This window comes from Asterias rubens, chromosome 15 (genome assembly GCF_902459465.1).
Source record: "Asterias rubens chromosome 15, eAstRub1.3, whole genome shotgun sequence".
Lineage (NCBI taxonomy): Eukaryota > Metazoa > Echinodermata > Asteroidea > Forcipulatida > Asteriidae > Asterias > Asterias rubens.
In genome coordinates this window covers 13,047,878-13,071,718 of record NC_047076.1, presented here as the reverse complement: position 1 = coordinate 13,071,718, position 23,841 = coordinate 13,047,878, and the positions used below count along the sequence as shown (strand labels likewise).

General features: G+C 37.9%; 2 protein-coding genes across 2 annotated transcripts; one reads left to right on the top strand and one right to left on the bottom strand.

Annotated features, from left to right (window-relative positions):
* Nucleotides 1–301: 301 nt before the first annotated feature.
* Nucleotides 302–3,280, bottom strand: LOC117299963 (60S ribosomal protein L27-like). The gene is made up of 5 exons (XM_033783588.1): nt 3,197–3,280; nt 2,148–2,236; nt 1,713–1,882; nt 1,081–1,191; nt 302–467 (listed from the first exon to the last, which is right to left on the bottom strand). Exons 2-5 carry the CDS (start codon nt 2,226–2,228, stop codon nt 419–421), a joined length of 411 nt encoding a protein of 136 aa, XP_033639479.1. The 5' UTR covers nt 2,229–2,236; nt 3,197–3,280; the 3' UTR covers nt 302–418.
* LOC117300287 (ceramide synthase 6-like) lies at nt 2,956–21,841 on the top strand. Its single transcript, XM_033784022.1, has 9 exons — nt 2,956–3,038; nt 4,766–5,047; nt 14,876–15,112; nt 15,759–15,867; nt 16,564–16,656; nt 17,358–17,486; nt 18,197–18,303; nt 18,987–19,143; nt 20,020–21,841. The coding sequence occupies exons 1-9, from the start codon at nt 2,956–2,958 to the stop codon at nt 20,143–20,145; spliced, it is 1,323 nt and encodes a 440-aa protein (XP_033639913.1). The 3' UTR covers nt 20,146–21,841.
* Nucleotides 21,842–23,841: the final 2,000 nt, after the last annotated feature.

The window sequence follows — 23,841 nt, the reverse complement described above, 5'->3', positions numbered from 1 at the left end:
CACGTGAGAAATTACTTCCTCTGAAGTAATGTAGTTTTGAAAAAGGCAATTTCCTCAAAAAAATATTTGAATCAAAGAAAGACTTCTCAGGCATACGAGACAAATTTGTGCACAAGGGTGTTTTTTCCTCCATCATTGTCTTGAACTTCGATGATCGATTGAACCCAAATCTTCACAGATATTACTTGATGCATATGTACGATGGGACACCTTAAGTGAGAATAATGGTCTTGGACAATTACCGAACCTGTCCAGTGCCTTTAAGAACATAACACCATAGAATCACAACGGACACTCAAGATTTGTTTTACACTACAATAAATGTACGTGCCTTTATTTTATTAACTGACCAATAATCTTACGCCAGCAAAAACATAATTTACAGACCGCCCTAGATTCGCTCTCGACGTCCCAGCATTTAGAACCTCAGCTTGGTGAAGAACCACTTGTTCTTACCAGTCTTGTATCTGAAGAGAGCGGAAAAGTAAAAACATGAGATGAGAAAAACGGTTTTACGGAATGATTTGAACTCGCGACACCCACCATTTGCAGTGGTGCCCTTTGCAAAGTTTTAACACAAATAAACATAGTCCTCATGGAAGTGCCCCATGTCAGAGGCAAATTTCTGTGCCCCTCCAAGAGCGAAGTTCTACCAAATGTCCATTAAAATAAATGTCCAATATTTATGTACCAAACAACTAGCATCCTAGCCTTTACCTTTTCAAAGTAACCCTTCATGTTAACATGTTGCATATTATTTATACAAGATAAGAAGTCACATGGCTGCTTATGCAGCAAATGTTTTGCAACTGTTGAACATTTAAACACAGTTCAACTTTGAGTTTGTGACGCAACGGTTGTATCGCTTTCACAGCAAGTATGAACTGGACTATAGTATAGTCTCTAGTTACTGAATCACAACTGATTTGTGCAATTCATAATCATAAACATTGATCCTATAATTGAATGAAAGAGATTGGCTGTTGCCAGGTTGAAGTTTATATCCCCATGTGGGAGTTTACCAAGTTCCCTTAACGGAAACATCATCTGAACAATATCCAGCTTTTCTATTTGACTGACCTTTCCATGAACTTGCCCTTGACCTCACGCTTGGCTTTGCGTCTCAATGTGGGGTCCCGGAAGGCATCTTTGTTGACGACCTGCTTGTCTATGTTCACATCAACGGAGTAGCTAGACGTTCAAAACAAACAAGAAACACAAATAAATCTGTTGTCATGTAATTATCGTCCACTGGTTTAAATTCTCTCAAACACAAGTCGTAATTGCACGTCAATATGACACTCTGGCCTTTGACCAGGGCCCAATTTCATAAAACAGTTAACCAGAAAACTGCTTGAAAAATTGGTGCACCAGTCTTAATGTTATTTTGGTTGGTAACCTTTGCTGCCAAGCAAAACTATGCTTTGCTTGGGAAGTTGTTGTGCTTACAGGCTTAATGAAACTTGGCCCTGCAACTTGGAGATTACCAGAAATGCCTCCTGGGCCACCTATTCCCAATGTTTCAAAAATTATTCCCTGTCCACTTCCCCCGCCAATAAACATTCTCTCTTCTGTCCCCCATCACATAGTTGACTGGAACACAGGAGACTGTGCAATGGAATTAGGCGTTTTCTTTTAGATTATAAAACAAAAATTGTCTTTGAAATGCTTTAGATTGACCTATGAACTATGACCTCGGACGAAGAGCTTACCGAGTTGGCATGAGGTGATTGTAGTTGAAAACCTTGACGAAGGACTTCAACTTTGACCTCTGCTTGATGCGCTTCTTGCTCATGCGCTTGGTGACCTTGCGAGGGTACGTGGCTACACCAGCTACGAGGGCATGACCATACGTCCTGTCAGTACTGCCATCATCGTGGTTCTATAGATAAAAATTACATGTTTGTAAAAGCTGTTCACATTTTTTGCAAAAACTTCGTGTTGAAAAGCTCAATGACATATTCGCCAATCTACCTGGATGAATTTGCTGAATGATCGAAAGGCATTGTGGGAATGAAAAAGGGGGTACAGTAAGCATGTTCCTTCCCACAGCGCCTTTTGACTATTCAGCAAAATCAACCAGGCGGTAATCGCAATACGGTCTAGGACTCTAGGTTATCAGAGGCTCGTGCGAATGATGGAATTACCTTGACTATGACAGCCTTGCGTCCTGCGAAACGTCCAGAGAGTACGAGAACGACCCGGCCTGGCTTAAGAAACTTGCCCATGGCTGTTCCTGCACAAAGAAAGCAAACGCATGAAAGTAATTTTACATTTTAAAATGTTTTACATCAACATGATGACAAAGTCCAAAGCCAGAGCTAAATAGTTAAATAACTATTTATTAACATCGACTACGACGGCCTAGCATGGCTACACAAATTACTTTCTTCTTGTTTACCGTCACGTCAGATCAGAGTGACCTGGGCTGTGGTGGTGACCGTGTCACTGTCACCTAAAACAAACTAAACCAAGTCAACCGAACCAGTACGTCAAACGTGTGTCGACAGGTTTTGATTCCATTTCATTTTGTTTTATTCTGAACCTGATTCTAAAGTTATTGATGTTGACCATTTGATGTTTTTTCGTATCTAAAAATAAAGTTTAAAACAGCTTAAAATAAATTTACACAACAAACAAACACGAACAGACACCCTTCATTTCAAACTGCCAACACTCAGACTCAAGGAAGGAAAGGAGGTAATAAAAGGGAAAGCTTGGGGACAGATAAATGAACGAATTTATTTTTAAAAGGATTAGGTCCTAACCACTCCTCCTCCGTTCTCCGGGCCATCAATCTCATCTGCCTTCCCCCAAAACCTTTCAGTTCTAAAAAATATCATTGGTAATAATACGACAAAGAAATTCCCGCAATCAACACCGAAATATTCATTATAAAATATCATTAATCTTTGTTAAATATGTCGTGACAACAACAGCAAATTTAACCCCAACATGAGTCTATTCGATACGACGAACATCGATTTGTACGTAAATGGAACGGCGATTTTCACCGTTGAGCACCAACCTGCACTAGGGTTTGTTTTAAGTAAAATACAAATATTATTTGCAATAAAATTTATTGTAATAATTAAAGAAATATTAAGTAACAAACTGAGTTCAAATTTAAAATGTATTTCTTTCTCTAAATGTGGATGTTGGGCGATTCTTTTCGCCGTATTATTACTGTCTTTACCTCATCTATTTGGCGAACCGGAAGAAAAGGTCAGTTACAGAAGTGCATTGTGGGATCAAGACGTGTTTTTTATACCGACGGCTGTTTGGTGTATTCTTGAGTACCGTTATTTTGTAAGGGCGCCCTCTATAGCTAGCTGTTGATGTACCGATAATTTTTTAAAGCGCTGTTCATGTTCTAGATGTGTCTTTTGACAAGTCTCTTGTTCTAGACACTGTATGAACTAATTATTCATAAAGTGCCCTTCTACTAATCTGTTTTCCTCCTTTTTTTGTACAACACTGAGTGATTAGAAAACAAACTAGTTCACACTCTAGTCAGACATGATTTAGCAAAACAAAACAAAAAGTAAATAAATGAATTAATAGGAAAACAACAATAGTCATAAACAAAATTAATACAAATAATAGCCCTAAACCAATTAATAACGATACAAATTGTCTTATGCTACATTTAACTTACTAGATCAATGTCTTTGCTAAACAGTGAATTTCAGAGGACAGATTCAATATGCAGGTATAATTTTTGACACTAGAAAAATCTTTCAAGTGTAGGCCTACCAGCAAACCTGATTATTCGGGGCAACATCAAATTACTCATTGATTGAGTGAAGCACAAATTCTTTACCAACTGTACTTTGGTGGATTTGACGTTTTCATTTAGTAAGACAAGAAATTCATGATGTTGCCTCTTTTACAGTTGTATTTATTTATTGGGCCATAATCAAACAAGGGCCAGATTTAATATGCTGGTACTTTAGTGATAACGGGGGCATGATTGTACAGTTATACCCTAGAGCAACAAGCAGAACAGGGTTTCTCTACAATAAGCAATAATTTAATGTATAATAATAATATCAAAAAAAATATTATAAGTAACAAAATAATAACTATGTGATTACTTTATTAGGTAACACTGTCAACAATATAAACAAGATTCATTGATTTATGACAATAATTATTTACTCCAGCAAACATTATGTCTACTTTGTTTTTTTGTTTTGAATTGTCTTTCTCCTTATTAATAATATTATAAAACTCATCATTTTGTTGCCACCCAAATGGAAAAAAAGGGTGGGTGGGGAAAGCAACAGCCGGGAAGAAATAATCGTGAATTAGAAATACATATTAAATACAGTATAAATAAGTTCTCTAAACTCCAAAATTTCACATTGTGAGTTGTTCCTGTTAAAAAAAATAATGAGCCAATCAGTCAAAGTGAAAGTAACATTGTTTTTCTCCTTAGAGAAGCGATGACCACCGCCCGTCCGGCTTACGTGCGCCCTCACCCTTGATCTTGGTAAAGATCTTGATCTAATGAACCCATCTGACAATGAAACAATCCTAATTTATTTCTTACACTCCCGTAAGTCACGGTTGAGTAATGAGTAATACTCCGCGAGTAACAAAGAAACTCATCTCAAAATAATTAATGCTCTAGTCCAACCACAAGTCTTCGCTGCGGCCCCACCCCGTTTTTTAGGTGAAATCGTTACGGAGTCAAAGACGATGTCAGACGTAAAATATCCCTGGTACTCTGTTTGAATGTACTTTGCGTATGATGATACAGCCCACCAGTGAGAAACTCGCGTGATTCAGTGCGTGATTGTACGAGAATCAATACACTCAACGAAAAAACGTCATTCCATTCACATTGCGTGTACGAGACATGTGCAACAATGGCGGGCGGTTTAGCTGCGTATGTTTTGAACGAGCGATTTTGGTTCCCAGCTAATGTTACTTGGGCCGATCTTCGAAGTACTGATGAGGCAAGATATCCACAGATCGATGATTTCAAAGTTGTTCTGATGATGGCCATTAGTTTGGTCTTCATCAGACTATTCTGTGAGAGGTAAGTGGTGATCGGGAGTTGCGAAACAGAGTGTCAATATGAGATGATGATGAACTGTATCTTCTTGGTTGGGCAGTGGAGAGTGGGCTGAGTAGCGTACGTCGTGTTGTGGAAGATCACTGTTTGTGTATGGCGATGCCTGCTGTCAAACATATTTTGTGGTTGTCAATTTTCATCATGGAGGAAGAACAATCGGATCCGAACAATCTTCCATGTTTCTAGAAAAAATATGAAAGGCATTTTTGTTTCTTGTTGTGTGATTACCGATTGTCTTGGTTGGTTTGGCCTTGGGGAAGGTAGAAGAACAAGAAGGAAGAAGAAAAAAGGGAAATGTTTCCGTATGGTGCCACCACTTTTTCATTCGATATGAAATAATAAAGAATCTAATTTACCTCAATGAGATATCCCTTTTTGTAAAAATGAGTGAAAAAGTGGTGGCGCCATACGAAGAGTTATCCGAAGAAAGATTTCCATAATCCTGCCACCACTTTTTCACTAATTTTTACCCCAAAACTAATAAAAGGAATCTGACATTAGTCATTTTTGGTTTGAACTTTGATTGATTGAGTAAGATTCTATCCCTAATTGTATTTCATGACAAAACAAATAAAACTGTACAGTGTGTGGCAGGAAACATACATTTTCCTGTTAATTTGTGTTTAAAAACAACAACAATGGGATAACTTTCCATACAGCGCCACCACTATTTCACTCATTTTTACAAAAAGGGATATCTCATTGAGGTAAATTAGATACTATTTTATTTCATATGGAATGAAAAAGTGGTGGCGCCATACAGAAACTTTTCACAATAATGAAATATCAGAATCATGATGAACGAGTTTTAAAAATCAAAATTTTGATAATTATATTTTGAATGGAGTTTCCTCAATTTAATTCACAAAATGTACGATCATGATACACATAGTTCCTCTGCATGCTCTCACACCCTTGCAGTCTTCAGACCATCCCATGCCGGGTTAAAAAAAAAGTGTAGCAATTGTATATCACTGAGGTGGAAATAATTAAACAATAGAGTAAAGGTTATTGTATTTCCATCAACCGGAAGTTCATACCTCTTAACTTATGACCGGTGTTAAATTCAAGTTCTCTATTCAATTGCTGTACATGACAAATAAAACATTGTGTTACTGACCCAATCATGCCATGCCTGTACATTGATTGTGACTGGTATTTAGCTGTTAGCACTTAGCATAACAATTGAGTGGAGTCTTGGCCGGTAATGATTTTACAAAGCAAGGATTTTTTTGCTTAAGCAAAATTTTGTGCTTAAGCAGCTCTATGAAATTGGGCCCAGGGGTCGATTTCACAAAGAGTTAGGACTAGGAGATAGACAACTCGTGTGAATAGTCCTAAGTTAGGACGAGTAACTCGTCCTAACTCGAGATAAGACTAGTCCTAACTCTTTTTGAAATCCACCCCTGGTCTTTGACAGGTACCAAATGTGTCCAGCGCCTTTAACACGCTAGCAATACCAGTGTTCTGCCTGAGGGGAACAGATCTATCACTGGGCGTTTTTAACTAATGTTTCAGAATTCAAGTACTGCTCCTAAAGTTTGTTATGAGGTTTTCCGCTATCGTTTCCATGGAGACGACAGCTTAACAAACCACATAGTTCTTGTAGGATGACCAGTGTACAAAGTACATAAATGTTATATATAACTGAATGTTTTCTGACATACAAATGAGAAAGTTTTGTGGTTTGATTCAGAGAGGGAAACCTGACGATTTACCCCAAACTTTGACATTTACTGGCTCTGTTTCCATACCTTTAAGTCGGGATGAGATCTAGTTTGAGTTTTTATTGATAACCTGTTGATCTGCTTTGTCAGGATATCCTTTGGAGGTTAACTAGGTCAAGGTTGAAAGGTCATTGTAAAGTGGCAGGGTTACATGTCCTTACATTTGTCCTTGATGTGTGTCAATATTGTAGTTTGTACAATCGTCCTTGCTTTATGGTACAATCAAGTAGGTCCTATATACATGTATAATAAATGCGTAATCCCAACTGATTAGAGAGAAACAGTCCATTCAACTACAGATACGAGTACAACATGTACGTTGACAAGGACCTTCATGTACACGATGTTTGCAGGCCTGATACTTCACAGAGGCAACGGAGGCGATTGCCTCAATGCCCCCTGGCCCTGGGCCCAATTTCATAGAGCTGCTTTAAAGCAAAAATCATTGCTTAGTATAATCAGATTACCGGCCAAGACTCCACTCAATTGTTATGCTAAGTAAACAACAGCTAAATACCAGTCACAAGCAATGTAGATGGCATGAAATTAGGGTGCACTTAACCAAGGAGAAAATGCCTTGGTACCCCTTGCCCTTTCAAAAAGGAAGCATACAGACCGATTTGTGGGTTCACCAGTGAGTCCGCAAGTATTTCACTCTCTGGTTCATAGTAGTTTAACTGGCACTTGGCCAGTGAATACGTAAACTCTATAAAGGGAAAACGTTGGTTTTATCTTAGCATTATTTGTACAGTGCTGAAAATGTTTACCTTATGAGATATGGCATCACAATGCTAGGACACTATTATGCATTTTATGTAGGTTTGGGTAAATTTGTATTAGTCACCTAAAACAGTGCTCTTCTAAAACATTTGTGTCCACCACAACTCGAAAAGACCATTTTCTAACTTGAATTTGCTTCAATGTCCGTCGTGTGCAACCAGTCCCTTTAGCTAGACTGATATTTTTAGTGTCGGGCCCTAAATCCAATTTAGTCCATCAAGGGGTGAGTGGTTCAACAACATGTTTCATGTTACGATTTATGGGGCCATCATTGCTGAAGTGCCATCTGGGGGAAACTTGGCAGCATTTGCTCTTAAAGTACTAGCTGCGAAATTTGTGAGATCTGGGCATGCCTGCCCAGCTCCGCCCACTGTGCTAAACCACTGCTTACAAAATGCACTAAGCATTGTTTACCTTTATGGTTTTGAATTGGTTTTTTATTTGCACAGTGAAATACGTAATTGTGGTTTCCCTGAATCCATGGGCCTTTTTGAGACAGTTGAACTTGTTGCCATGGCAATGACCTTGATTCCTTTGTTGTATACAAACCTTGATTATGCCAACTTCTTAAATACTTCCTGTTTCGCAGTCTGCTTATCCAAGCCCTCCCCTTGATTGGTTTTTAAGATTTACAAAACTATACCAAAACGGGCCCAAAGAGATCTCTGCTCTCTAACTGCTCTCCACGAAGCAACCACAATATAATAAACTGCTTTCCACAAATTTTGACATTATAGCTGAAACATCTACAATGCTGTGGGCATCAAATCATGAATGGACATTTTGTGGACTCTCTGCTTGATTTATGATTTCAGGAAATGCATCACGTTCACTTCTGTGTGCTTGCATAAATAAACAACTGGGTTGCTCAGAAGTCCCCACTCTTCTTTTATGTAGCACTAAACATTCATATACTAAGGATTTAGAGCTTTTTGCTGGTTAAGCATAAAAGCAATTATTAAGCTAATTTCAGCTGAAAATTTGCATTTTAAGCACTTGTGTATTTCATAAACGATCAAGAGTGAAACCTACGTAATCATGTACATTTCAGGCCTGTATACTTTGTTTTTGAAAGGGCAAGGGCACCAAGGCATTTTCTCCTTGATCGAGGGCACCCTTTAAGGAAATCATAAATTTCTACTGCAGAGCATTTCAAGGGCATTATAGAGCCATTGGACACTTTTGGTAAACAATATTCGTGTGTCACAACTTATATATTAAATAACAAACCTGTGAAAATTTAGGCTCAATTGGTCATCGGAGTCGGGAGAAAATAACGGGAAACCCGTCCTTGTTTCTGCACGTTTCGTCGTGTCATGACATGATTGTGTTTAAAATAAATCTGTAATTCCCGATATCGAGGATTGATTATTGTTTTAATTTTTTCCTTAAAAAGTAAAGCGTTTCAAGGAATAATTTTTCAAGAGAAGGCTTTCACCATTACCTTCTGTAGACCCTGTAAGCTATTTGTAAATCTGTGATTTTTTTTTTTTTTTTTTTTTCTGTTCCGAAAGTGTAAAATGGCTCTAAGGCAATGACCAGACAGGGCATGGAGGCAACTGCCTCTGATGCCTCCGCTGCCTCTGTGAAGTATCGCCTGATGTGTAGAATTGAGTTTAGGGCAAAGATCCATTTATACTGCAGGGCTTGTAGCTCAACTTTTATTGGACCAGAGAATTTGTTACAAGATAAATGATCCAAATTAGAATAACAGTTTCACATTTGAGCTGTATTGGCAACATTGGGTTGTGTTGGCTTCATGAGTGTTTTTTCTTTCATAATTTTCTCGCAACTCCGATGACCATTTGAGCCCAAATTTTCACAGGCTTGTTATTTTATGCTTATGATGGGATACACGAAGAGAGGACACTGGTCTTTGACAATTACCAAACTATACCTTCCCTTTAATGGCAGTAGACACTATTAGTAAGTACTCAAAATAAATGTTAAGGCAAAACAAAAACTTACTTGGTAACAAGCAATGGAGAGGTGTTGTGAGAAACGGCTCCCTCTGAAGTAACGTTGTTGTTGAGAAAGAAGTAATTTTCCACTAAAATTTTTAAATTTGATTCCGAAAATCAAGGATCTGAAAGCACACATCTTTGTGACAAGGGTGTTTTTTCTTCCATTATCTCTCAACTTCGACGACCAATTGAGTTTAAATTTTCAATGGTTTGTTTTTTTATGTACAAGTTGAGATACACCAAGTGAGAAGACTGGTCTTTGACAATAACCAATAGTGTCCAGTGTCTTTAAAACTAGGCCCTATTGTTTCTGTTCATTTGTAAATTTTTATTTGAACCAATTATATCAATATTTGTATTGGAGTCTGGTACTTTTTCTTTACCTTGCTAATGCTAGACTCTCTATGTTTGGCTAAGGGATTAGCAGCTAAGAGACTATCATTAAACCAAGGTGTTTGATCAGTTATTTCCTGATTAATGGTCAACACATGTAAATGTATACAATCAAGTCAATACTGAATGACGATTACAGGTTATGAAAGTTGCTAAGCTTATCAGAGTGCTTGTTGTTAGGGCTTAGGGTAATTTGATACATCTGAACCAGTAGTGCTGCTGGTCATTGCAGGACTTTACTGTCTTTGCTTTATTTTGATTTTAGCTCATGGTGCACTGTCAGTGTCAAGTAAAAAGTTGTAAGCTTGTCATTGTGTTTGTCATCTGGGCTTAGGTGGATCCACAATTGCGAGATCGGGATCCCGCAACAAGATTAGTTGCAGGCGTGAAATCACGGTCGCGTTCCCACTTGAGTATGATCATGCATTGATCCCCCTTTTTGGGAACGGAAGTGGGTTCAAAAGAACATGTTCTTTTTTTTTCTAGCAAATTGCGGGGTCTGATCACCCTTTGCGTTCCCACTGGACTTTTGATCGCCCATTAATCCACAAGGGCGATCAGATCCCGCTTTAATCCTATTCCCAAGGAGGATCAAAATTGCACGGTCGGATCCTGATCGCCCTCGCGTTCCCACTGGAGCTTATTTCTCTTTGATCGCCCTTTTCTCGAATTGGGAGATCAATGCGGGGTCCAGTGGGAACGGGGTCTTACAATTACTGTCAGTACTTGCCCTTAACACTTTGTCATAGCACAGAGGAATGAATGATCATAGAAAAAACTGCAATGGACTGGGATACACCACTTTTCGATTTGCCATGTGTTCTACTAAAAACTGTGGAACCAATTTTTTAGTAACCTTTTAAAACAGTTATTGTAAACATTACTTTTTTTTGCCAGTAGACTGGTATGTTGTGATTTCTACCATTAATACATTACAAACATCGGGTGAGGCCTGACTTGTACTCAGCCAATGTGTAATGGTCACATTCAGTTGGTTGTTCATGTTGAAAGGGAACTTAGAAAAGTCACATTCAAAATCCAACATCGTGTTTGGTTGAATTCTCCTTGCTCTATGGTTGGGGACTGTACTGGTCCTGTCACTGACAGACCAGGCAGTTGTGTAACCAAAGTCCTCTTATTTCCTCTTCTTCTACTGTGTCATGTCACTTCACACCAAATTGTGTGGGTAAGACTTAAATGCTTGACCTTGTGATGAGATGTTGTTAGGGGCCCAAGGCCAAAAATAAAAAAAAAACTAGTTTAGCATCCTGCCTTTTTGGAAAAAGGGAGGAGGGCCTTTTTTTATCTCTCCAAAATGGCCGCTGAATATTTGTACAGACAAATGGCTGGGCTATTTAAAAAAGAACCCTTCACTTTGGCACTTGGTACTTTTACTGGACTTGTAGGGGCGGGTAATTGAATATTATGCTAAATTTTAGGCACTTGTACTAAAAACATTGAACTGTGACTGCATAATGTCAGTCCACAAGCTACCTATAGTTGTGTATAAAAGGCCAAGTAAAAAAATATTAAAAGATTAATAAGTTAAATGCGAAACGCACCAAAACTTTATCTTTGTAAAGAAAAAAAAGTTAAGTAACAAGCAATAAATAAAAGGATGCAGCCTTTGAAAAGGATTAGGGAGGGGACGATCTGCTGGTATTTTTTTTTGTATGCTGTGTATGCTTTCACGGAATCCGCTTTTACTACATCATTGTTACATAGTATTTGACTCATAGTGTATGGTAACTCAAAACCACTGCCGAATGAGGGTCAAATTGCCATATGGGATTATGATATTTTTTTTTTCACCAGGAAAGATCAGGTGAGATCAAATTTTCGTAACGGAAATAGTGACAAATGTTAATTTGTTCAAATACAAGGCATACGTTGTATCTGAGCCGCCATTTTAAAGGTATTTATACAGGGTTGGTAGAATTGACAAACTACTTGTAGTTGCAGACAGTGTTCTTGTCAACCATAAACATCAATCATCAACCAATGAAGATGTTTGCTTTGCTGTTGTGAGATTCAGCCGAAAATAGTGAAAATCCAAGCACAATTTTCAGGGTGTGAACAAATTGTCCGTGGTTGTAACAACCAATTTCAGCTGTTTCTTTCAGGTTTTCTTATAGAGTTTTCTTGAATATGTTCCACCTACTTGGCCTTGGTGCCCCTTCAAAAGTTTCTCCATTGACTTAAAGAATTTTCAACGGAAGTGCCCTTTGCAAAATGAAAGTGGCATTGCCCTTTCAAAGTTGAAATTCCAGGCATATGTATACATCTACCAGTACATTGTATAGGATTAAAGCATACTTTGCCTCTAAATTTCATTTGTGGTTGAGAAATAAGATTTGCATTAAACGTGATGTTCCTCTGCAACGCATTTTGTTGTCAAGACACTATGCTCCTAGATAGTAAGCATATTGTAAGATTGTATGCATTATTGTGTCAGACGTTATTAGTAAAGACATTTATAAAACGCTAATGCAAAAAGCCTGTAAAGCTGTAAGCGCACAAAGAGAACAATAAAATATACAATGAGAGAAAAATACAATTACAAATAAGCAGATTACAAATAAGCAGCTTCAAACAAACTTTTTAAACAGACTTAAAACATTGTAAAGAACTAGCCTGGCAAATATGCACAGGAAGACTGTTCCAAAGAAACGTTGCAGTGTAAGAAAATTATATGTGGCCCTAACCTTGAAGAAGCTCTTGTACTTGAAAGCAATGACTGTTGAGATGATTAAAGTCACGCTTGTAGTTGATTTTTTTTTTATTGCATAAAACATTTCCCGGCCATTGTCGACCTCCATATGACACAGCTACATGTAAGTGCTTTCAAAGTGACATTTATTTGATACTGACAAAATTTTATCAAATACTGGGTGTTTTTTTTAGTCGCACAGAAAGGCCCGAAATGGTTACCTTGGCAACAGTCTGGGGCTGTCATGCAATTGCTTTGATTTTGAACTCAGAGAAATAGGTCATGGATAAGTCAAACTGCAAGGCACAGTATGTAACTGAAACTGTTGAAGGGTAGCCTTGTTTCCAGTAGATAGTGAACAAATGAAAGTGAAATCAACATAGCTATGAAAACATAACAAGCTACATGTACATGTAAGTAAAACAATTAACTATCGAATTTAAAGGCAGTGGACACTATTGGTAATTACTCAAAATAATTTATACTATCAACAGCTCTTGGGCGATAGCCTTGTTTCCAGTAGATAGTGAAAAAATGAAAGCGAAATCAATTTGGTCTGTTAAAACATTACAATCTGACAAAAACAATAAACAATTGAATTTAAACATGTAGCAAGCGGATTAAAAAGTATTGAATTTTTTAGCTAATTTTGAAAATATAACGAGCATAATGTAAAGGATAATTAACAAAAGGTTACACAACATGTAATGAGCAAACAATGATTACTATTTGAATAAACTCATCATCTCAAGTTAGCAGAAAAATTGCCATTGAAATTAAAAACCGAATGAGCCAGATGAATATATTGACATCATTCCAGACAAAAATGTTTTGGGAGTAGATCTGGTTTCCATTTTTCATTGTAACAATTACATCAGTTGAGTATTCTATGACCATGATGACCGGTATTAGTCTATGGACAAATGTGTTGATGTATTTGTTAATGGGCATGCATTGTCACTTGACAATCCTTGGGACACAATAATGGAAATTTGTCATTATTGCGGGGGAAGAATATGAAATTTCGAAATAAATTATGACAAGTGCATCGATCATGTCAATACAATTTATTTGCACAACTTGATCAGTACTTGATATCATGGTGATGAGAAGTGAAGGTTGGTATATCAGTTACCAGAAACAATTTTCACGTAGAATGTTAATCACTACCTAAACATGCTGCTGGAAAATGAAAAGAACAGAATCAATTATAGTAAATGATGAATATGAATACAACATTGTCAGCATTACTACTTCACAGGCCTCTGGTAAGGGGCATCTCTTTGAGGAGAATGTAGATTTGTACAGGAATCTTGCGCAGGGCACCACAGCAAAAGCACAGGGCACAACAGCAAAAGCACAGGGCACCAAGGCAATGGGAGACCTTTGGGTGATCCTTTTTAATAATAATATTTGAGTTTATATAGCGCTGTGTCACTCCCGAACGGGTTTCTCAAAGCGCTTCAAATTATTACTCCTGGTCACTGGGCCTTAATTCACTCCTTAAACCATCTCAGCTCCCTGGGGAGTATACAGCCTCGTGCAACAAATGCGCTACTCGGCTAAATCAATCACAAGAACCATCTCTGCCCTCACAGGTCCCCACTTACCCCTGGGTGGGGAGAAGCAATAGTAGTTAAGAGTCTTGCTCAGGGACACAAGTGTCACGACCGGGATTCGAACCCACACTCTGCTGAACAGAATCAGCAGAGCTTGAATTCGGTGCTCTTAACCGCTTGGCCACAGTTCTTGCCAGTAGTGCACATGCTCGGACTCTTGCTCGCAATACTGAGCATGTGCGTGCATGTTCAGAGTCAGAGCACCCAAATGGACCATTCTGTCACCAGCGTCTCCAAAGTCTCCTATAAGGTTATTAGGATTCAGAACGGCAATGTGTTATGGGTAGGCCGAGGGGCATTCAACGACTGCCGTGTATGTTGTCATGCTCGACGTGTGCACGCATGGCCTATATCTCTTTGTATGGTCATGGTTTCATTTTGTGTAGGCGCCTTGATCGGTTTTCTGGAGAAGTGTGGTTGTAAATCCATATTATTATGGTGTGGGTTCAACAGCGCCCTCTCTTGATATTTTTGCCATTCGCGATAAACCTTATTTATGTGTGTCTTTGGGTTAAAATTTCGAAACCAGCAACAGCTACATGTACTGTGGTGGATTTTCAATCGTAATCAATTTTCATTTTTTATGTCTATTTTAACAGGTTGATATTCTCTCCAATCGCCGTGGCGATCGGAATCCGCTCAACAAGCGGCTACAAACCAGAGCCTAACCTCATCTTGGAGAAAGCGTTTCTGTCCGTCACGCGTTCCCCCGACCATAAACGTCTTGAGGGCCTTGGGAAGCAGTTGGATTGGTCAGTGAGACGAGTGGAGAGATGGTTCAGAAGGAGACGGAACCAAGATCGCCCGACACCACTCAGGAAGTTCACTGAAACCTCGTAAGATTCACACAAAATTTCATTATAAATTCCTTGTTTTTGTGTTTTGTAATATGACATCTTACTTTGCCACTCAAGGAGTTCACTGAAACCTTGTTATAAGTTCACACAAATTTTATTTAAATTCACACAACATTTGTGTATTTTTGATTCATTTTTTTGTTGTTGTATGGCAGTACATGTATTAGTGTTTTAGGAAATAGACAATGTGACCTCTGACGTCACTCGAAAAACCGTTTGATTCACGTTGACGCGCATACCTACGGGCAAAACCTACGTGTTTTGACAGCCAGCTAGAAACTACACGCAATATTACCATGACGACGCATCTTTTTGCCCGGCAAAACATGACTTGGAAAGTGCTTTATCTACAGAGGGTGGTTTGAATGTAAACAGAGGTCACATCGTCTATAGAATTAGCTGTTTACCAATGCAAACATTTTTAATGACCTGATGTTTGACCCGAGCAGAGTCTTTCTAGAAGGCTAACAACAAGTGTTTTTCAAGTTTTCTCCCAGGAGTTGGATGGAGTCAATACGACACACTGTTTAGGTAAACAGTTCCTCACAGACTTATTAAGATTCTTTTCAAGATTTTATGGAGGCTATATTTTCCTAATGATCTTTTTTCCTACTTTTGTCTTAAGGTGGCGCCTTGCATTTTATACGGTGGTCTTTCTGTATGGTATTTATCACCTCCCCCAAGAGGATTGGTTCTGGAGCTCCCGTCTATGCTGGATCAACTTCCCATACCATGTAAGTCTTTGTCTGTTTGTCTGTTTGTTTGGATGTTCTTCCCATCAAGGGAACTCAGCAAAAAGGGGATGTACATAAACACGAAGCTGGCAACAGCCAATCTCTCTCGCGCAAACATTGGTGTAACTGTAACGTCTATGGTAATGAATTGCACTAACCACTAGATTCAGTAACCAGAAGACAATGCTTATTTTTGTCATTGTGAAATCAATGAGGAAAATGTAGGGAAAACGTTTTTTGACACTTGTGTCCTTAAAGACACTGGACACTACTGGTAATTGTCAAAGACCAGTCTTCTCTCTTGGTGAATCTCAACATATTTGCATAAAATAACAAACCTGTAAAAATTTGAGCTCAACTCTTCACCAAGTAAGGTTTTATGCTAATAATTTGTTTGAGTAATTACCAATAGTGTCCAATGCCTTTAACAATTTGCTCTACTATACTCGCTTCTCTTAACCCAGGGGTATAACTGGGTACCTGCGAGGGTAGAGGTTAATATTGTGTTTAAAAAAGCTGTTGAAATGCCACGGCAGTGCCCAGTGGACTACTCCCCAGAGAGCTGAGAAAGATTAAGGGAGTGTTATTCGCCGAATGACCAGGGTATTTAAATAAAGCACTGTTATTGTAAAATGCGCTATATATACGGTAAGAATTAGTTATAATTATTATATATTTTTTGTTCTTTGTTTTCAGTCGCTCACCACACCCCTCTTCAACTACTATCTGATAGAACTGGCCTTCTATATAGCTCTGCTGCTCTCCATTTTCACAGATGTCCGAAGGAAGGTGGGAAAAACTTAAATATTTTAAGCTAAAAATATAGATAATGGCTTGTCGTTTCAACCGTTTTAAAATCTCTCTTAAAGGCTTCTTCTTTTATCCTTTGAGAAAAAAATCTGCTTGCAGTGTTTTTCTCAAAGGTTTCCTCGTAAAGCCTTTCGAGAGAGCAGAAACATTACTATTGCTCCTTTTGTTTGGTCAGCAGTTTGCAACAGCTAATTCCATTTTCTCATTTTCAATTCAATTAAATTTTGAAAAAACCTTTATTGATACTTGTTTAGGCAAATACATGTGATCGGACATCCCAAGGTTTGTATTATAATAATAATAAATAATAAGAGTGGCCTGTTATAGAGCGCTCTAGTTCGTCAGGTACGACGCTCATGGCGCTGTACAAGCAAAAGAATTTGCTAGAATCTCCTGCTAAACCGGCTTGTTACCAAACTCTTCCCTGCTAAACCTAACTTAGGATTAATTTTAGGACTTGGAACGAGTCCCAGCCTCACACTGTAACATGTAAACCTTAAGATTAAACCTAAGTTAGGACTAGTCACTCATCCTAACTGGTGAAAGGATATATCCTAGCGTTTTGTGAAATCAGCTGCAGGTTGCAGGTTCAAATCCTGTTCTGATAAATTTGTCTTTGATTACCCTAAAACTGATTGGAAAAAACCCATAATAATATCTTTATTTCCTTGATTTTCCAGGACTTTGCTGCCAATTTTGTGCACCATATTGCCACAGTGGTGTTGATAACGTTTTCCTACACATGTAACTTCACTCGTATAGGATCCCTTGTCATGGTCATTCATGACATCTCCGATATCTTTCTTGAGGTAAGAATCAACTTTGGAATCATGTCTTTACTTCTTCGTCATCTGTACATATTTTCTTAAAGGGAAGTGTACTGTCCTCCTTGAGGTGTTTCTAACCAAAATTAGACAGCCAGCCAAACTCTATGAAAAAAAACATCAGAGTCAGGAAATAGCCTCCAAGCTCCAGCAGTGTTTTATTCAAGCCAGAGGTATGACGTCAGTGATGAACAAGGAGTGAAACTGTAATACAAGAATATAGGAAAACTATGTAACGAATGGCTTAAAGAATGCTGAAGCTAAAAAGCAATAATAAACAGACCTAGAATGGAAAATTGGGCGTGACCCAGGCAGTAAAAACCCACATGCATATCCCCTTAACCAGAAACGATATGTAAGCTAAATGTGTACACAAATCCATGTGAATTAAGACAGTGTCACAGTTACCTGTGAGTTTTGTGACTAAAGCCTGGTTCATACTCTCCTGGCGCTCCCGTCACGTTTGTGCAAGCAACATCATCAATGTGCCCTCTAGTTCTTATATATAACTCTAAGGTATGTTCAGAGTTACGTAAACAATGGACATGTCTGTAGTATGTCTGGCGCCACCTGACATCCAGAAGCTACCGATTGGCATAATTAATACAAAGATTGTAGTTTCTGACAATCGTATACCTGATCTTTTTATCTCTCTTTCATCAACCTAAACTCCCTCCCCCCTCATCCATTTCCAGGGTGCAAAGATTGCGAACTACTCGGGCTACAGCATATTGGCCCATATCTTCTTCGTCACATTCGCTGTTGTATTCTTTTTCACCCGAGTTATAGTGTATCCATATTGGTAAGTTTAAATTATTTGGTCAATTCAGACATTCTTAATATAAAATTTGTTTACAGGTTACAGGCTACACAGTGATTGTTAATTTTGCTGGAAGAGTAGGGGTTAACCCTGGTGTTTCTTGCTCATAGCAAGCACCCTTGTTAACATGTTTCCTTAGACTTCCAAGCTACACAGTGATTGTTAATTTTGCTGGAAGAGTGGGGGTTAACCCTGGTGTTTCTTGCTCATAGCAAGCACCCTTGTTAACATGTTTCCTTAGACTTCCAAGCTACACAGTGATTGTTAATTTTGCTGGAAGAGTGGGGGGTTAACCCTGGTGTTTCTTGCTCACAGCAAGCACCCTTGTTAACATGTTTCCTTAGACTTCCAAGCTACACAGTGATTGTTAATTTTGCTGGAAGAGTGGGAGTTAACCCTGGTGTTTCTTGCTCACAGCAAGCACCCTTGTTAACATGTTTCCTTAGACTTCCAAGCTACACAGTGATTGTTAATTTTGCTGGAAGAGTGGGGGTTAACCCTGGTGTTTCTTGCTCACAGCAAGCACCCTTGTTAACATGTTTCCTTAGACTTCCAAGCTACACAGTGTTTTTAACTGGCTTAACTGTAAACCTCTTTTAGGTATACTTCCACCCTGCACAGTTTCAAATCTTACCTCTAAAACATGCTCTTCTACTTTGTTACAGGATAATATACAGTGTGTTTATTGAGAGCGATGAGATCATTGGGGCGTACCCTTCCAAGTATTTTTTCTCCTTATTGCTGTGTGTCTTATACCTGCTTCATATCTACTGGTTCAGCCTGATCGTCATTATGGTGTATGGTGGACTCAAGGCAAGAAAGGTGGGTGTAGTTCGAATCCAAGTTATGACACTTATGTCCTTGAGCAAGATACTTTACGACAGTTGCTTCTCTTCGCACAGGGGTATAAATGGGTTACCTGTAGGGTAGAGGTTGATATTGTGTATGAAAAAGCCTTGGAGCGCTACGGTTGCCCAGGAAAAATAATAAAAGGTATTTAGTTGTTCTGTTAAGTAAATGTTCCTCAACTAGCAGTGATTTTCAAATTTTCAAGCAGCGTTGCACTTGATGCAAGAAGTCTATTACTGAAATCGACTGGTGAAATTTAGAGTGATAGAAATGTAACCTGTTGATGAAGTAAACTGAGTTTAAAGAAGAGTCTGGGTACCAGATTCATAGCGCTGCGTAACGGTAAGCATATTTTGTGCTAACTATAGCAGAAATTTGCCCAAGTGTAAGTGTATTTCACAGGTAAGCAAGAAAGTTAGCTTGCGCGCTCACCGTGGATTTGTATTGTTATGTTATTAATTTCCATAACGTCAGCGCCATAGGGTGAGCACAGCTTTTTCATGTGCTTACAGTTAGCAGCACAAATTGAAATGGAAATCACACAGTCATGACAGTAAACACAAAATCGGCCGTTCAGCGGCTGAGCCCAGCGGCTGATTTCACAAAGAAAATCGGACTATTCTGATATCTATGTGATTTTAAGACTATTCCTAGGCGATATTAAAACTTAAGGTCTTAGTTAGGATGAGTTACTCGTCCTAACTCGAGATTTGTCAAATCCACTCCAGGATTTCTTAAACAGTTATCATCGGGTGCTTTTCTTAAAGAAGGCACAAATTAATTTAGAAAAGTGATATTGTTATAAATTCGAAGTAAACTTTGTCCTGTCTTTTTTTATATTCCTTGAAGAAACTTGATAAAGATGCACGCAGTGACGTGGCAGAAAACACAGACATTGGAAGCTCAGAGGAAGCTAATGGCACAAACAATCACTCCAAGACCAATTCATCTAACTCGGTAGCCAATCACCATTAAGAACAAGGTACTCATTTACATAGTGGGTGTGGCCAACTGTACATGGACAAAGACATCATAAACGGTAGCCAATCAGCATTACGGACAGCTGTCAGGAAGGTTCTCATTTACATAGTGGGTGTGGCTTGATCATCATGGATGGATACTTTATACTTGGTATCCAGTCATCTTAAAGAAAAGCTTTCAGGAAAGCTTCGATTGCATAAGGGGCTTGGCCAACTTTGTAAGTATTACAGAGATATGCTAAACTTTCTGTCAGTACTTTATTCACATAATTGATGGGATCAACCAACTGTTCATGAGGTAAATTTGCATAATGTTTTGATGTAACTGTGATTAACTGTACCATAACTGCAAAAGTAAGCGAAGAAAATATTGTATGAAGAAAACTTTTGTAAAAATATTGGGAAGACAATTGGGATGCTCCTGCAAAAGGAAAAATCATGTTTCAAGTTTTATTTAGAACACGTAGTATATAGGAAGTTTTAATGTTGCTGTTGATTTCATTTTTATGAAGATGGCACCAAAAACGTTTTTGCGTATTAACATTAAGTTTCCTTTACAGCACACGTTTGAAGTTATGTTTTACACAGCACAAAAGAAAAATTTCACAAATCAGTCAAGCAAATTAAAAAATTGAATTATTTTATGCAATTTTGAAGTACATTATTTTGAACTGCTGATCACTTTAAAACCATGTTCTGTAAGAATTCCTTGGCAACACCCTGAGTAAAAGTCGTAGCCATAGCTGTGTCCACAATTATGGATATGGCTTCAGTTTCCACAAAGAGGCTGATCAAATAGTTTGGTGCCTTACCATCTACAATTAAGGCAAGGTACCAGACTATTTTCTATTGGTTGTTTTACTTCTCTTCAAAGTCAAGTGCCCTTCCGCTGCTACAACGTACTTGGTTTTGATTGCAAGATTCTATTTGATTCCACACTTCCATTTATTCAGATTAAACTTTTTGTTAAGTTTTCACAGCTGTACGAACTTTTTCGCTAGAGCAGCAAGGCATTTGAAAAGTTTGTGAAAGAGAAGCATTGATTTAGACGGAATGAAAGGCCTCTAAAATATACTTTCTGTACTTTATCACAACAATTTTTCACAATTTTGAAAAGCTATGAGTGTTTGCAAACATGTCTTCAAATCAGATCGTAATGTTGCCTAAATTTTTAAAAATAGCAGGCATCGATTAACTTGACCACCGAAGAATTCCGGCCCACACATTTCTTTCATTCTTAATTTAAATTTGTGTCGATTTATTTAATTATTTTTCAGTGTTTTGTTTCACTGTGTTTTGTTTTACATCCTATAGTGCGAAGGATTTTATGTACTATTACACATCAATCTGAAATTCATGATTTTATAAAGACATGGCAAAAAACTAAATTGATGAATAACAAATATTATTCCAATGCCCCCCCCCCCCTATTAATCACAGTTTAAATTCTAGATAGGCACATCATCGAAATATTTTGTTAAGTATTTCATAACAAAAATTACCACAATTTTGTTGCCCGTTTCATGGTGAAATACTTAAACATAATATAGGTTGCGGTCGTTTAGCCTACCTGGGTCGACCCCGGTCTGTCCCGGAACGATCAAATAGATTCTACAGGGCTCACCCGGGTCAGCCCCCAGTGCCCTGCTTGTGGAGTGGGTCACTTGGGAGTGGGTCACCACGAGAGGGCACGTGTGATCGTTCGATTAGCTCTTGTCAGGGGCTCACCCGAGTGAGAACTGCAGGGTCGACCCAGGGAAGCTAAAGGAACGCACACATTAAACAAAATTGCTGGAATAGTTTAGTCTGTTGGAAGATTAGGTATTATATCAGAACTGATATTCTCCCTAAAATAGTCTGGTTTAATTTGCTTTCCTTTCTGCCCTTTGGGGAAAACCTCCCCAAAATGTGATTAAATAAACTGAAAAGTATATTTAGAGCCTACAAAAGAAGACCATGTGTAAAGTAGGTCAAACAGGTACTGGATAAAATATGTGTATCACGTTTGGTATACTCATCTAGTAATTATATCTCTTTGTGAGACAGCTTCCATGAATTAAAAAATGCCTTTTTATTTATTGCCATCAGTACTTTTAATTCAACTATGTGAACCTTTGGTAATTAAAATGTAGGTAAAGCTCGGAGAAGTATGCGCCATGGTACGTTGTAAACTATTGGAATCTGTCACAAGTGTGGGTCTTGTAATAGCTCTAAGAACCTGAATAAAAAATAACAAGCGCTTTAAGACTCAAACAGGGTTTGGAAATGGGCTATATAAGAACTTTATATTATTATTGTTATGGCAAACTTAACAATTTCTTCCTGAAACAAAACACTAAGGAAAATGTTCAATCTTCCATTGTTTTAATCAACAATCAATTAAGGCTAAACGATATTTTACCAAAGTTTGACATCAATCATGGGTGTAAACAAAGATTTGCCAGTAAGCATTTAAATATGTTGAAGCGCTTACTTAGCTGTCAAGTTCATATTGCATTGGTCTTCTGAACTTTCGTTATTATCAAAGGTTTTCATGTAAAGATTTATCTCAAGTTTGTTCTTTCATCTGCTATTACTATTAGTTACTTTACTAATGCCATTATATTGAAATGTATAATAACTTTACCTTTAAAATTATTATGAATTTGAAAAGCAGAGTTCTTTTAAATATTTCTATTCCGGTTAGGGGAGTTTATTTTTGTTTTGAGAATTAAACAAAAGAGGGCGCTATATCGTAGTTTATTATCCCAGACAACTTATTTAATACTTTAGTATTATTTCAAAATTTCACATCTTTGTTTCAGACCAAATGCCTCATAATATTGCCTCTTGATATGGCCGCTGAAGCACTTCGGAGAAATGATAAACACTTATTTTTTGACCACCGTGTTTCTTATATAGCGCCCTCTGTTGTTGTAGGTAAAAACAAATTAATGTACGTGACTTGTTCGAGCGAACGTGACTTGTTCATTGATAACTATGTTGGGAATTGTTATAATTTTACGTAAAAACACCTGCTGCCGTTTGAACAATAGTTATGGTTTAGTATACTTAATTATTTTAAGAAATATTTTGCCTTGTTTTGGTGGTTAAATGGTTGAAAATCATTGGACTATTATTGTGCCTGTGCCATGCACAGTCCAATCAAATAGTGTGTTAGATTGCACTAGTGCTTGTTCGTTGACGTATGCACTATGTCACAACGGCTTTGATTGGACAACAAGAATTGGTAACTTTTAGGACGAACTTTATCGTCTGCTCACTCACATTCACAGTTTCATACAGTACACAACCCTATCGCTGTCGGCTATTGTCAAAATAGCCTTTACTTTTTGTACATAGCAAAGTGTAAAAGAATTGTTAACAAAGTTGCTTCAAAGTTCTCGGAAGGAACAGGTATGTACCATAATTCTTGTTGATTTTTAAAGAGAATTTTGTGATGTTTTGGCTGAAGGCAACCAATTAATTAACTCTTGGAGTTTTTTTTAACTCGCTACCTGCGGCGCGGATTTTGAATGACTCAAAATCTGTACCGTATCTAATTGCGATATTTGTTCAATAAACACTATAAACAGTGAGTGTTTATGAAACTTGTTAAAATGACCATCCACATTAAAAATTTGAAAGGAAAGGCCGACAATTTGTTTAAGGTATTTTTTATAAAGATTGTTGGTTGGCCCCTACCCAAAGA

Excerpts from the sequence above, each read along its gene's own strand:
- LOC117299963 (XM_033783588.1), bottom strand. The coding sequence starts at position 2,228 with ATGGGCAAGTTTCTTAAGCCAGGCCGGGTCGTTCTCGTACTCTCTGGA. Across the intron at positions 1,883-2,147 it reads GCAAGGCTGTCATAGTCAAG|AACCACGATGATGGCAGTAC; the intron begins GTAATTCCATCA and ends TTTTATCTATAG. Across the intron at positions 1,192-1,712 it reads AATCACCTCATGCCAACTCG|CTACTCCGTTGATGTGAACA; the intron begins GTAAGCTCTTCG and ends TTGAACGTCTAG.
- LOC117300287 (XM_033784022.1), top strand. The coding sequence starts at position 2,956 with ATGAGTCTATTCGATACGACGAACATCGATTTGTACGTAAATGGAACG. Across the intron at positions 5,048-14,875 it reads ATCAGACTATTCTGTGAGAG|GTTGATATTCTCTCCAATCG; the intron begins GTAAGTGGTGAT and ends CTATTTTAACAG. Across the intron at positions 17,487-18,196 it reads TCTCCGATATCTTTCTTGAG|GGTGCAAAGATTGCGAACTA; the intron begins GTAAGAATCAAC and ends ATCCATTTCCAG.